We start from the raw sequence: 12,390 nt of genomic DNA, 5'->3' as shown, positions 1-12,390 counted from the left end.
TGGTGCTCTGCTATTTTCACAGTAGCATACAAAGCCTCTGAGTTTTCAGTGGGCTTTTACCTATGCTGCCTCATCATCTCTGACTTTCTGCAGAGATGGTGCAGCTAGCAATCATGGCAAAGCATACTGCAGATTATGGTCCTACATGCAGCTCTCATTCAGGTGTACAGGTGCTCTGCTGAGATCCCAGCGTGTTACACTGATGCCCTGTGTAGCTTATGAACCTGGCATGTTTTGCCTTAGGTGATTCAGGACCTACATTTTTCTTTCCTTATTTGCCAGTAGTTTGTGTCACTTCAAAGCAGAAATAAAGCCATCAAAACCATTCAGAAAGCTGGTGTATATTGACCAAGAGCAGATTACCATAAGAAGCTGCTTGCTGCAGCCGGCAGGCAGCAAAGCAACATCTCTTAACACACTGAGAGTAATAGCTGAGCGGAAGAAATTCTATGGAAGAGTTGAAGTCTTGGTTCTTGCTGTCTTAAGCCAGCAGTATCCCGTGGCTGCAGTGCAGTGTGAACCAGGTAAACCAGTAAGAATTGTCATCCAAAGTTTGTTAAAAAAAAAAAAAAAATTTGTACATTGATGATACCAGTGTGCTTTTCTGTTTTAAGAAAGGGATTTGCGACAGATGGCTGTCTTGCTCACACTGTTCCTAATACTGTGCATCATCATATCCTTTCTTATTGAAATCTGAAAGCATTTCATGTGCATATTCCTGGGACTGCCGAACCTGTTACTTTGAAGCTTACTCCTTTATAGCATTAAGGAAGACGCTGTTAGAGGTGAACAGCCTGTCTGTTACATCTCTGGCTTCATGCAGGTGAATATGGTTTCTTCCCTAAAGCAAGGGGAAATACAATAATTTCTCTCTTTTGGGAGACTTACTGGAGATGTCTTAATGCACCACAGGTGTCTTTCAAGGAACCACTAGCAAACACAGTTTATGTTATGCCAGCAGAAGTCGGGCTGAATCTAGTCTCTAGCATGTAGAGTGTAAGGTAAGCATTTAGAAAAGAGAAAAACCTGCTTCTTTAAGGCAAAATGCTATCTTTCAGATCTGCATTCCTGGGCTACCTGCCCTGTCTTGAATGATATCTAACTATCCAGTTCAAGCTTTAAGCTTTTACTGGGAGGTAAAATCATGTTTGTGACATACCTTACACATAGCTTAGTGTCTGTGTTTATAAAACACTGCAGGCTCTCTCTGGTCTTGAACATCTTGTTTCCTGGCCACGCTTTGGATCCTGCTGCTTCCAACTGTCATCATCATTGGCTCTGCTAGTTTTCTTTCGTATTTCTGAGGTCATTGAGAATAATTATATTGGGTTGGACAAAAAGTTTGCTTCAATTGATACTCTACCTAACTTACTAACAAGAAGCAAGCATATCATGATGCTTCCCTCTGGATATTCTCCCTCCTTCCAGCTATCTGAAGCTTACAGCCTTCCCATGCTAATGTTTTTTTCTGTCTGTTTGTTTTGGCCTTTGTTTTTTCTTCAGTGAACTTGTCTATTTTTTTAATCCTCTTGTGACAATGAGCTCCCTGGTCTGAGCATGTAGGGAACAACACCCTTTTATTTTCTCTAATTTAAAGGATGGGTTTCTTGTGGTGTGTACGAGCCATTCCTGTCGCTTTCCAGTGTGTATTTGTTAATCTTGCTTCTAAAGTTGGGAGGAAGACCTGTTGCTTGATGCTGTTTGCTCATTTTTCCCCAGTCCTTTTAAGATTGTTTCACTCTGCTGGTCAGGTTAAAGCCCTGATTAAATATTGTATGGTATGTATAATTTGTGAGATACAAGCGTTGTGCTTCACAGCTTCACAAACTCTGCTATAATTGTGTGTTCTTGTTGCCATATGACCTGGCAGTTTGTGTCTTTTGATAATGTACTTCCCTCTGTGTGGGAATGCTGCTGATTTCTCTGGCATTACCAGGTGAGTGGGACTTCTGAGTGTGCTATGTAAGTATTCAGAGACATTCTTTCCTTCATGGGATGCAGAGTCGGTCTCGGTGGCTCAGTGCTTGCATTCCAGAATAGTGGCATTTGGCTTTCTGTGCCAGCAGGGATGGGCTTGTCTTTTCAGCTCATTCTAAACTGGTGTTGCCATACCCCTTCCTACACTATGTCCCTTGTCAGCCCTTTCCAAGGGAGCCAGGAGCTGGTTACCTGCAGAGGCTCTGATTCAAGCAAGCATGTAAGCACATGCTTGAATCCCATTGATGTCAGTGACACTTCAGCATGTTATTAAACATATGCTTAAGGGTTTTGCTGAAGTGTGTCTTAGATGCAGGCGCTGCCTGCCAGATGTGCTCTTGGAAGGCTTGGAAGCCTCCCTGGTGCTGTCACATTTACAAGCTAGTATCAGCAGGCAGCTTACTGGACACGTGTAATACATCCTTCTGTATTCAGGGGCAAGGCATTTCAGGGGAGAAGTGGTGTGAAATAACCCAAACGCTGAGTAAATGTGGCCAGATTCTTGCTGGAAATGGGTAGCTTTGCTGAAAGGAGGACTTGCAGGGACATCAATAAATTCTGCACCTTCACAGCTTTTTTTTCTGACCTTATGATGTGCAAAATATGTATGATCTTTGTTGCTGTTTGGACCCTCACTTTTTTTGTGAAAAATCACAGCTGTATTCTAACCCTTGTGCTTGGGATCTGTTAATAAGCTTTAAAAAAAAGGTTTTGTCTCCTGCACTTGCTTCATACCTGCAAATTAACAAGTATGGTAAACTGTGTGCAAACAGGATGTGGAGCTGAAACCCAGATAGAAATACTCATTGACAGTTTTATCTACTCCTGTACTGTTTAGAGTTTACAATAGTGTATTTGAGATCAGAATCTGGCTGTAGGTGCATACTAAAATATTGTTGCTTTCGTATCAAGTAGGATACCAGTAGAATTTAAAGTTTAAAAAAATATAAAAGTGCAAGCTTTTATTTCTGAAGGTGTCTGAAAATGTTTACTGCAGTATTTGGAGTTGTTGCACAGCAAAAATCCCCAAAGGCCTGTGTTCACATAGCTGGGTTTTTTTAGCTAGTGATTTTCTTGTGTATGTTGTTAAACTGATTACAGGATATCTGGGCTCTCTGTAAGTCCACCGCATTGTTTGTGGAAAGTTTGATGGTAGCAGTGTTTCAGCACTGGGAAAGCAGACATCAAAAGCTGCAGTGCCAAGAAGTGAATTCCTTTAAAGGAGAGACCTCCTGGGAGCTCCTGACTTCATCCACTCCAGCAATTCAATGCTGTGGTACCAAAGCATGGCATTAGGTTTCCCTTAAATACCTGGGTGTTTCCCAATGAAATCACATAGTGCTTGCTTCTAAGCTAGCTTACATGGAAAACTTTTAACCTTCATGCTTCTCATGTGTGAAATTGAAAAGGAATTAGCAAAAAAATATCTGGAAGAGAAAACTCGCTGGAACTGGGAAAAAGAAACATTCCTCTCTGCTTGGTTAATTCATTCACAGATCTTTCAGGATGATTTTTTTTTTTTTTTAAATACCACATTGTGGATCGCCATTCTTTTTGGTGTATGTTTTAATAATATAATTAAATGCTGAGAAAGGCCTGAAGTAGATGGAACAGTTTGACAACTTTTCTTCTGTAAATAGGGCACTGATAAAGAAGCAGTCATGGTCTCAGGTCTGCTTTACCATCCTGCCTGTACTTTGCCTACATGCAGTTTTTGTAGCATGTGAAGTACCTGAGGTCTTGTTCACTGTTGAGTTGGCTTTAGAGGATGCCAACAGCTAAGTGAATCAAGTTTTATTACTTCTTGGGTGTACAAATATCTTGTGGAGATCCCTGTTTCAGGGACGTAGCTCTCAGTCAGTGGAGGATGATTGGTAGTGATGTGGCTGTGATACTAAGACTGTAGGTAAAGCAGGCTTTGTAGATCGAGATGATCTCTTCTGGTCTGTAAGTTATTGCTACCTTAAAAATCAGTTAAACGTTTCTGGAAAATGTTTTTAGTCCAGGCAGGGAGACATTCTTGTCTCAGTAAAGGCTGAGATAAACCTCCAGATACTCCACAGTAGTTACTTAAAAATAATGGAAGCTTGCCTTCATTTGAGGCTTTGCTAGAGCCACATCTGTCCATGGGTTGCTTCAGTCAAATAAAAATTCCTGAGTCTGATAACCATGACATGGTGTTGGAAGAGGGGAAGGAGGAGAATCTGCTATGGCTTCAGTCTAAGTGATAGGAGACCTGTGGTTTGATTTGTTTGCTTGTTTTGCTGTTTTCCTAGTGCGGGTTTCAAAGTATTGACTTCAGACAACCCCAGGTAGTTCAGCTTAGGTGAGTTAGAGAAGTTGTGCTGGCATCTGATCTTCCTGCACAATTGGAAAAAAGGGACTGCCTTGAAAGGCTTATTAATGCTCCTGGGCTCAAAGACTGCCTGGGGCTAACAGGGAGATCCTAAGCATGAGGATTTGTGAATGCATCTTTCTTCTTAGAGTTGAGGTGTTGGATGTAATTCTGCCCACTGGAGCATTTCTGTCCCCTCAAGATTTATGCTTCCTTAAAAATAAGCCCTGAGAAGTGAGGAGTGAGAAGAGATTCAGCAAAACCATCCTCCATCTTTTGTACTGAAACAAGAACACGGGGAGGAAAAAGTATGTGATTTGTGTCCAGGAAGAGTGCAGCCAAGGGGGAAGCTTTATTTTGTTGCCTGGCAGTTAGCGTAGACACTTTGAAAAAGAAAACCTGACTTCCTATCCTGTTGTTTTTGGTTTTTTTTTATCATGGGAGGAGAGACCAGGATTGGGTCTTGCCTCTTCAGCAGCTGTCCTGCCCACTGCGGAAGAGTGTGAAAGTTGTGAATTTGCCTTCTCTCAGAGTAAGAATAGAATTAGATTTAGGATCTCCCTTGTTTTGCATGACTGCCATACAGTGTGGGCCAGTTGCAGAAAGTGCATGCTATCACTGTTCCACTTATGCTTCCTGTTTTATAGTGATCCCAGTGCTGCCTTAATGGGTTAAATGTGCTGAGAGCACAGCTTCCTAGTCAAGGACAGCCTAAGGCCTAACTGTGTCTGTAGCCTGGTTTTGATTACAGCATTTGCTTAGCTGCAAAAGGTCAGGACACATTTGTGTAGACATGGGTCTCTCAGTTTGGACACCAGGCACTTAGCAGGTGAGATCCATACTAAAAGGTGCAATGGTGTTATTCGTTATAACATTTAAGAGATAAATTTTGTATTGTCTGAACTGGTAGGTTTAGGTTCTTTTCACAGTGGCTGGAGAGATGTCATCCTCTCACTTTTCCTGTGATGGGAATGCTTGTCTATCTTGGGTGGCGGATTACTCTTTCAAAGTAGGCCCAACTTTGATACAGTTACATTAGACAGGATGGACTTCCTAACACTGGCTGGAATAAAGATGTCACTGGAGGTGAAGGATGTGAGTTGTCAGTCACCTCTCAATAGAGCCTCCTGTGGATATGTTAATGACCATCTCTATGCATTTCCTGGCAGTCATTCCTAGTACACTTAATAGGTTGTGAAGTGGGACCTCGTTAATGTAAGGTTTGGCTCTGCTTTCATTCTAGGTCGTCAGAGCTGCTGAAGAAGCTGCTTCCACACTGGCAAGTTCCATCCACCCTGAGCAATGCATCAAGGTGCTTTGCCCCATCATTCAGACTGCAGATTATCCAATTAATTTAGCTGCCATCAAAATGCAGACGAAAGTAATTGAGAGGATTTCAAAGGAATCATTGCATCAGCTCCTTCCTGATATCATTCCTGGGTTATTACAGGTACGGTATCCCGTGTCACAAATGCTCCTGAGCACAAACCAGCACTGAGTAATTTGTGAGGTCTGTGACCTCAGAGAGAATGGATGGGCCCTTTGGGGCTAGATTTTGTTAAATTAAAGTTTTAATCCCTTTAATTTTTTATATTTGAGTTTTTAATGTTAAGAAAAAGAAGATTCAGTTTCTTCTGTTTATGTTCCACAATTAGAAGCCTTGGCCTGACTCCTAAATAAGCCATCAGTAGCCACATAATAAATTTGAATGTAGGAGTCAGCCACATCTTATGTTGTCTCACTACATCCCAAGCAATATATCTTGTAGTCTCCTTTATTTCTGCTGAGCTGTTCTGTGTTCTGATCGTACTTTGCTCTTGAATTTGAATCCCAGCAGGCAGGCTGGTCCTTTCTTCTTTCCAAAATCAGGACTGAACTGCTTGCTGACTTCATTCAGCCTCTTTCATAAGCCTCTCAGGCTGGGTGGGGAGCTGTGTTTTTGCCAGCGTTAAGGCTTGGTCTTACAAAGCAAATTTAGCTTTCAGCATTGGCTGTAGGAATGTTGTCTTCTGTTCCTCTGCACAAGCAGCCAGCAGTGCCAGTGGCTGGGATGAGGCTGCAAACAAGAAGGAAATAAGGGGAGGCAACAGTGAGAGATGAGAGACAATGTGTATGTGTTTACTGGAGAGAGATTGTGGCAGGAACAGATCAGTCATTGTGAAAGGGGAGACATGTTTGGGTGGGTAAGACTTCAGTAAAGAACTGGGGCAAAGAAGCCCTCCTCGCTGTGAGCATAAAAAGTTAGGACAAGAGCGAAGTCAGATATTCCCCTTCTGCATCCTAGGGTTCGTCTCAACTTTGTGGTGTCAGCTCTTGCAATTCTTTTCTTAAATTTCAGCTTCTGGGAAGCAGACAATTCTGTATTGATCTAAGCTTTTGTTGTGAAAAGATTTTAGCCGTAATTGTTGGAGACAACAATCTGAACAGTGGAACTTCAGTGCACTAGAAAAGTTTGGGAACAGCAAGCCTTTAAAAATGCAGTTATATTTGTTTATTAAATTGCTTCCATGTCTTAAAATGGATCTTGTTTCAGAGCATAGATACTTCCTCACCTTAGAAATTCGTAGTGATAGAAGGATTCTACTCCTCATATTTGGGAAGTATTTTGGGATCCTAGCTGAAGGACTGTGTACGTTGGGAACCACCAGTGTGCTTCTTTACCATGCCAAGGCTACTGGTAGAATGGTGAAGAGGCAGGCATCAGACAGCACCAATATGAGCACAAGCATGAAGCTCAGCATCTTGGAGTGGGATCTTCCTGATTCCAGTGAACTGCTGGGGATCTCCATGCAGGAACAGGACTTAGCTGGGGGTGTCATGGTGCTTGCCCTGGTCCCAGTGCAGAGCTCTGGCTCCCTCAGAGCCCATGGAATAGTAGTCTGTGAGGCAGTCTCCCGTGTGCTGCATCTTAATACCCTCAGGCTGGACACAGCTTTGAGCCCGTATAATGTCCTGAGTGAATGCTCTAACTGTTGGGCTGTATTATTAAATTCTGGGAAAAGAAGCACTGCCTTGCAAGCAAGTTGGCAAATGGAGAGGTGGGGTGATGGTCCCATTGGTGCATACAGGGCAGGCTCTATAAACCCAGGTCCCACCAAGATGCAGCCCTCAGGCCTCAGCACCGCACAGGTGTCCCTGCCCTCATGGGAGTAATTTGGGATGGATACATAAACAAAATTCCAGGCCCACAGGGAAACTTAAGGTCAAGCAGAGGCATCTGATCATCTCAGGAAGCCTTTGGGTTGGGATCCATCAGACTGTGTCCTGCATCTCAGCTCTCCTTCCAGCAGTGGGTTGTGTCTTAGTGGGTGTTCCTCTGCTGTAAGCCTGGGCTCAGCTTTTTTTCCGCCGCTGTCCTCAATAGCTTGGTGTTTCTCTCAGCTCATCTAGATCGCATGCTTTCCTAGCTCAGAGCTCATTGGGATTGCAGACTGTCATTTCACACTGTATTTTGGCCCTGCAGCTATAAGCCTCAGCTGTGCTGCATTCCTCCTCCTGGCTTTCCCAGCAGAGGTCACCCTGCATCTGGAGGAGCCAGTGTCCCTTAGGCTGAAATGATGTCTTCATTTCTCATGGCGTGGCTGCTTACTGATGAATCACTGCCTGAGTACAGGACTGATGTCACCAACTGCTAAGTGACCTGGTGGCTAGCTTGAGTTCTTCTGGAGTTGCTAGAGATCTGGTACACCTACAGGGGTCTCTCAACATGTTATTGTCTGGTATTACCTGATAAGTAATCAGAAAGCTTCAGGTTACAGTGGCAGTTCAGTGTGAAGCACAGTGTTTAAGGCTTTTCTGAAGGCAAGCTGGGAGCACAAGCGCTCCCCTCCAAGAAGTCCTGACCATCTAGGATAGTGTATGGTTATCTGAACTGGACACAGGAGTGTGTATGTTTGATGGAGTCCTAAGCACGTGTTGGGGAAACTGTTGTTGCTCAATGCTGCAACATTAATTTTTACATGATAGTAATAATCTGTATTATCAGGAACAAATAGGATGTGATTGTATTCTCTCGCTCTTTGAGTATTCAGGTTGCAAACTCTTACATTAAGCAGAGCTTTTTCTGTTGCTCTGTTAGGTCAGGCACATTTACAGAGTGTACATCAGCTCTTTAGCATACTGCTCTGAAAGGGTGTTGGTGAGTGCTGTTTGACTTCTGACCTTTTTTCCTTGTTTCACAGGGTTATGATAATACAGAGAGCAGTGTCCGTAAAGCTAGTGTATTTTGCCTAGTGGCAATTTATTCAGTAATTGGAGAAGAACTGAAACCTCATCTCGCACAACTCACAGGAAGCAAGGTAGGAGAGTAAACGCATCTCTGGGCTCTTGATTATAGTTAGCTGAATGGCTTGCGCTACTAGCAGCGAGACCAGTGGCATCACAGTAGTTCTGGGTCAAGCTCCTTGTACTATGTTAAATCGTATCTCACCCTACCAAACACTACTAGAACAGCACAGCACCTGCTCAGCAGTGTGAGCATTTGCAATCCCACTAAGAAAATTTTGATGGGGTACAGGTATGGGTTTCATGATGCATTTGATCCTGTGTAACTGCAAGCTGCCACTGAGAGGTCCTTTCCACTTACAGCCATGTTTAACTTGCCCCTTGGGTGCTGCATCCAGGGGTGTCTCTGCAGTGAGTTGGTTCAGCTGGCTGCTCTGGCTGAAAATCAGTTCTGCAATCCAAATTAATTAGCTTTCAGCCTGTTCTGTGGCTGTGTGGGTAACCCAGTGCGAAGAGTGGTGGGAATGCATGGCTGGGATGGGTGGGAGAGCAGGTTCTCTCAGCAGCAGGTTGTGGTTTGGCTGGTAGAAATGCAGGTAACACCTCATTTAATAGCATGGCAGTATCCCTTCTGGGACACCAGTAAGTTTAAGTGGCCCTTCAGAGGACTTTGTGCCCTAGAGTCAGGTTAACAGCAAAACTGAAGCTCTGGTCTGATGCTGCAGGTGATAACCAACTCCTTAGTTCAGCTCTGGCCTTCAGACAAGAGCTGGCATTTCATGTAGAAGCAGGCAGTGTCTGGTTTTCAGAGCTGTTCAGGAAGCCATCACAAGATTTCTTCTCCTGTTTGAAGTCATCATAACCAAGATTTCTATGCAATTTTACAAACAATTCTGCATTTTTGTTTCGGAAATAGATCTCTGCATGTGAATAGGTATGCTTAGTTTAGAGGGCTTTGTTATGTTATTTTGAAACAATAATTTCTTTCATGGATAGTGGCACAGGAAGTGTGGCATAGGCCAAAACAACATGAGACTTGGATTTTATTTCTGAATTGAGTTGCCTTGTCCTTAAACAAATTACTTGTGCCTCCAAATTGCTCTGGAAACAGATAGCTATGAGTGCTGAGGTTTACCTCATTATATTTGGGCAGTCGGGAAATCCCTCTATAAAATGTTGTAGAGACTTTATTATCCCAGTATCCTAGGTGCCATGGACTTACTCCACCACATAACTAACTATAAACATGTGAGTAATTCTTCTGGGTTTATGCAGACTGCCTGTGTGTTTAAAGTTAAATGTGTGTGTGAGTCATTGCAGGATCTGGAGCTAAGGTGGTAAGGCAGGAAAAGAAAACAAGCCCATGCAGAGGAGGTATATAGTCATGACAGCTGCAGTGTCACTAGATGTACCAAGTTAGTGAAGATATTTAAATGTCATTGAAAATGACCATTTTATAAAGTATGGAAAGTTCAGGGTGCTTCCTAGAAGGGACCGTGGCTCTTGGATCACTGTGGGATCTGCCTGCAGCCCTACTGACCTCTGTGGGATTCCTGCTCACCCAGAGCAGGCTGCAGGATTGAAGTCTGTGAACTGATGGCTGCTAAGTGAAATGCAATAGGATTTTCTGAATCCCGTGAAATCTCTAACTTCAGTGGAACTAGGCATAACTTCCTGCCTCTGTCTGTCCTGAAATACACTGAGCTTTGCTTCTGATTTTCTCCAGAGAGCCCAGCGTCAGTACACTCAAAACTCAGTTCACCACAGAATCCGAGTTTTAGGATTTGCGGTTGACTTTTGTCCACCTGTTTTTCCTGGCATCTTCTCCTCATGTTTGTTTGTTTCTTTCAGATGAAGCTACTAAACTTGTACATAAAGAGGGCCCAGACCACCAACAGCAACAGCAGTTCCTCTTCAGATGTTTCAACGCACAGTTAATGGAGATATGTGGACATATGTGTAGACTTAGAAGCAATCAACGGTGCCTCTCAGAGACCTTTCTGCTACTCTTCACTGGCGTACTTCATCAGCTCAAGGAGGCCATGCAGATATTTATTGCAATCAGTATTTTAGTTCCTTAAAAGCTTTTATGTAGAATCTTACTGGTATTGAATGTAAAGGAAGCAAGGTCTGTGTTGCAGTCTTCATTAAAAGTGAACAACAGAAAGCCATACTTAAACATATTTGTATAGCCTGCTGAAATCTCAGAAATATGTTTAGGTTAGCATTCCAAAACTGAGTTCAGAAACCTGGATATGCATAAAAGTCAAACAAATCTTGTTGGTTTAGTTCATACCCAGTTTTAGTTTCTGTGTGCTAGTTACCTGTTCTCTCCCATCAGCCGCTCTGGCTAGGTTCTCTTCTTCTTACAAGTTTTGTGGTCCTGTTCTGTACTCCCTGCTGCATCTTACCTAATGTGCAGAGCTGTCTGCAGGGAGATCTTTGCAGATGTGGTTGTGATTCCAGCCTTGGATGCTTTAATACTGGGAGATATCAAGTGCATAATGAAAAAGTAGGTTCTTTTTAAACATCTGAGATTTTGTACATAGTTCTTCTGACTGACCTTTGATAGGCTAATTTCTCTTTAACTGCTCTCCAGCCAGCTGTGCTATGCAGAACAGCTGGGCTCTTGCTCCTTTCATTGACTCTGTAAATATTTCTCCCCTCCTAACCCATTTGGCTCTTTCATATGCTCAAAAGACTCTCCAGGTTACTTGTCACTCCACAAAGGGAACCTGAGACCCAGTTCTGGGACTGATGGCCTGCGAACGGGACACTGGAGTTGGGTGGGTGAGTGTTGGATTAGGTACTGAGGGTACCCATGGGTGGGCAGTGGGGCTCGCAGGGCTGTGTCTCAGTGCTGCCTTGTGAGGCTAGCTGCATTTTTGAAGTATATAGTGTTGAAGGGCTGATCTGCTGCTCTGACCTGACCCACTGGCAGTGGGTGGTGAACGGCTTTATCCCCACAACTCCTTTATGCTTTGGCAAAATGTTCACCATAGAGGTCAGAAAGGGTGTCTGAAACGGAACAAAAAGACCCCGTGGAAGCACCTGCTGAGCCAGCTGGGACAATGCTGGTTGCCTGCCACATCTCTCCTCCTGTGCCTGAAAAGCCTGCAGTGCTGTTAGCTGCCTTTAGAAACTTCCTTCTTCCTGGCCAGCACCACGCACAGCCCTGCTGGGTGCTCTGTATTTTGGAGGGGTGTGGAGAGCCCTTGCTGGGCACTACTGTCAACAGGGTGCTCTGGATAAGGGTACCACAGCGCAAATCCTTTTGCAGCCTCATGACACAGACCAGGTCAGAGCCAAACCAGCAGCACCAAATACCCCACAGCACAAGATTTCCCAAAGGGAACATTTCTCCATTTGGAAATGGTGAGCTCCCATGCCTCTGCCTGTAACTGGGGAAGCAGGAGGAGGATGCTAGTGCTGTGTTTGGCCCTGAGCTGGATCCTGGCTGATGGGCATGCCCACCCCAAACATACAGTGGATTGGAACTGGCTTTTTGCCGGCAGTGCCAGCAGTGCAAGAGGATGGTGGACCTGCAGCTTATAGCTGCAGCTGTGCTGATGGATGAGTGCTCCCTGGCTATTCTCAGTGCCTTGGTCTCTCTCCAGCCCCTCCATTTCTGCTTTGGGGAGCTGAAGGGATGCCTTGGTAGTGTACTGAGAACGTGAAAGTCTACTGCAGCAGGGGAGTGCAGTGAGGAGGGTAAAGCCACATTGTTCTCCCTTCCTGTCAGTTCATCCCTGTGTGTCTAACCCCTGGCCTCAAGGAGCTGGGAGGTGATGCTTGGTGCCAGCTCCCTTCCCAGTCCTCGGCTCAGGAAGGACTGGGGGCTGGTGGGAACTGTG

General features: G+C 44.2%; 1 protein-coding gene across 4 annotated transcripts in view; it reads left to right on the top strand.

Annotated features, from left to right (window-relative positions):
- Positions 1 to 10,707, top strand: part of CLASP1 (cytoplasmic linker associated protein 1) — a 173,397-nt gene extending 162,690 nt beyond the window's left edge. For all 4 annotated transcript variants that reach the window (XM_057430127.1, XM_057430126.1, XM_057430125.1 and 1 more), the window contains 3 exons: positions 5,556 to 5,762; positions 8,494 to 8,610; positions 10,388 to 10,707. In XM_057430127.1, the coding sequence (XP_057286110.1) occupies positions 5,556 to 5,762; positions 8,494 to 8,610; positions 10,388 to 10,474 (411 nt within the window). In that variant the 3' untranslated portion in view covers positions 10,475 to 10,707. The remainder of the gene's footprint in view (positions 1 to 5,555; positions 5,763 to 8,493; positions 8,611 to 10,387) is intronic.
- Positions 10,708 to 12,390: the final 1,683 nt, after the last annotated feature.

This window comes from Pezoporus wallicus, unplaced genomic scaffold (assembly GCF_028554395.1).
Source record: "Pezoporus wallicus isolate ANWC-B61680 ecotype Strahan unplaced genomic scaffold, APGP_CSIRO_Pwel_v1 contig_5261, whole genome shotgun sequence".
In the NCBI taxonomy this organism is placed as follows: domain Eukaryota; kingdom Metazoa; phylum Chordata; class Aves; order Psittaciformes; family Psittacidae; genus Pezoporus; species Pezoporus wallicus.
Note: the sequence above shows the minus strand (reverse complement) of the source record. Positions and strands in the feature narration are given on the sequence as shown.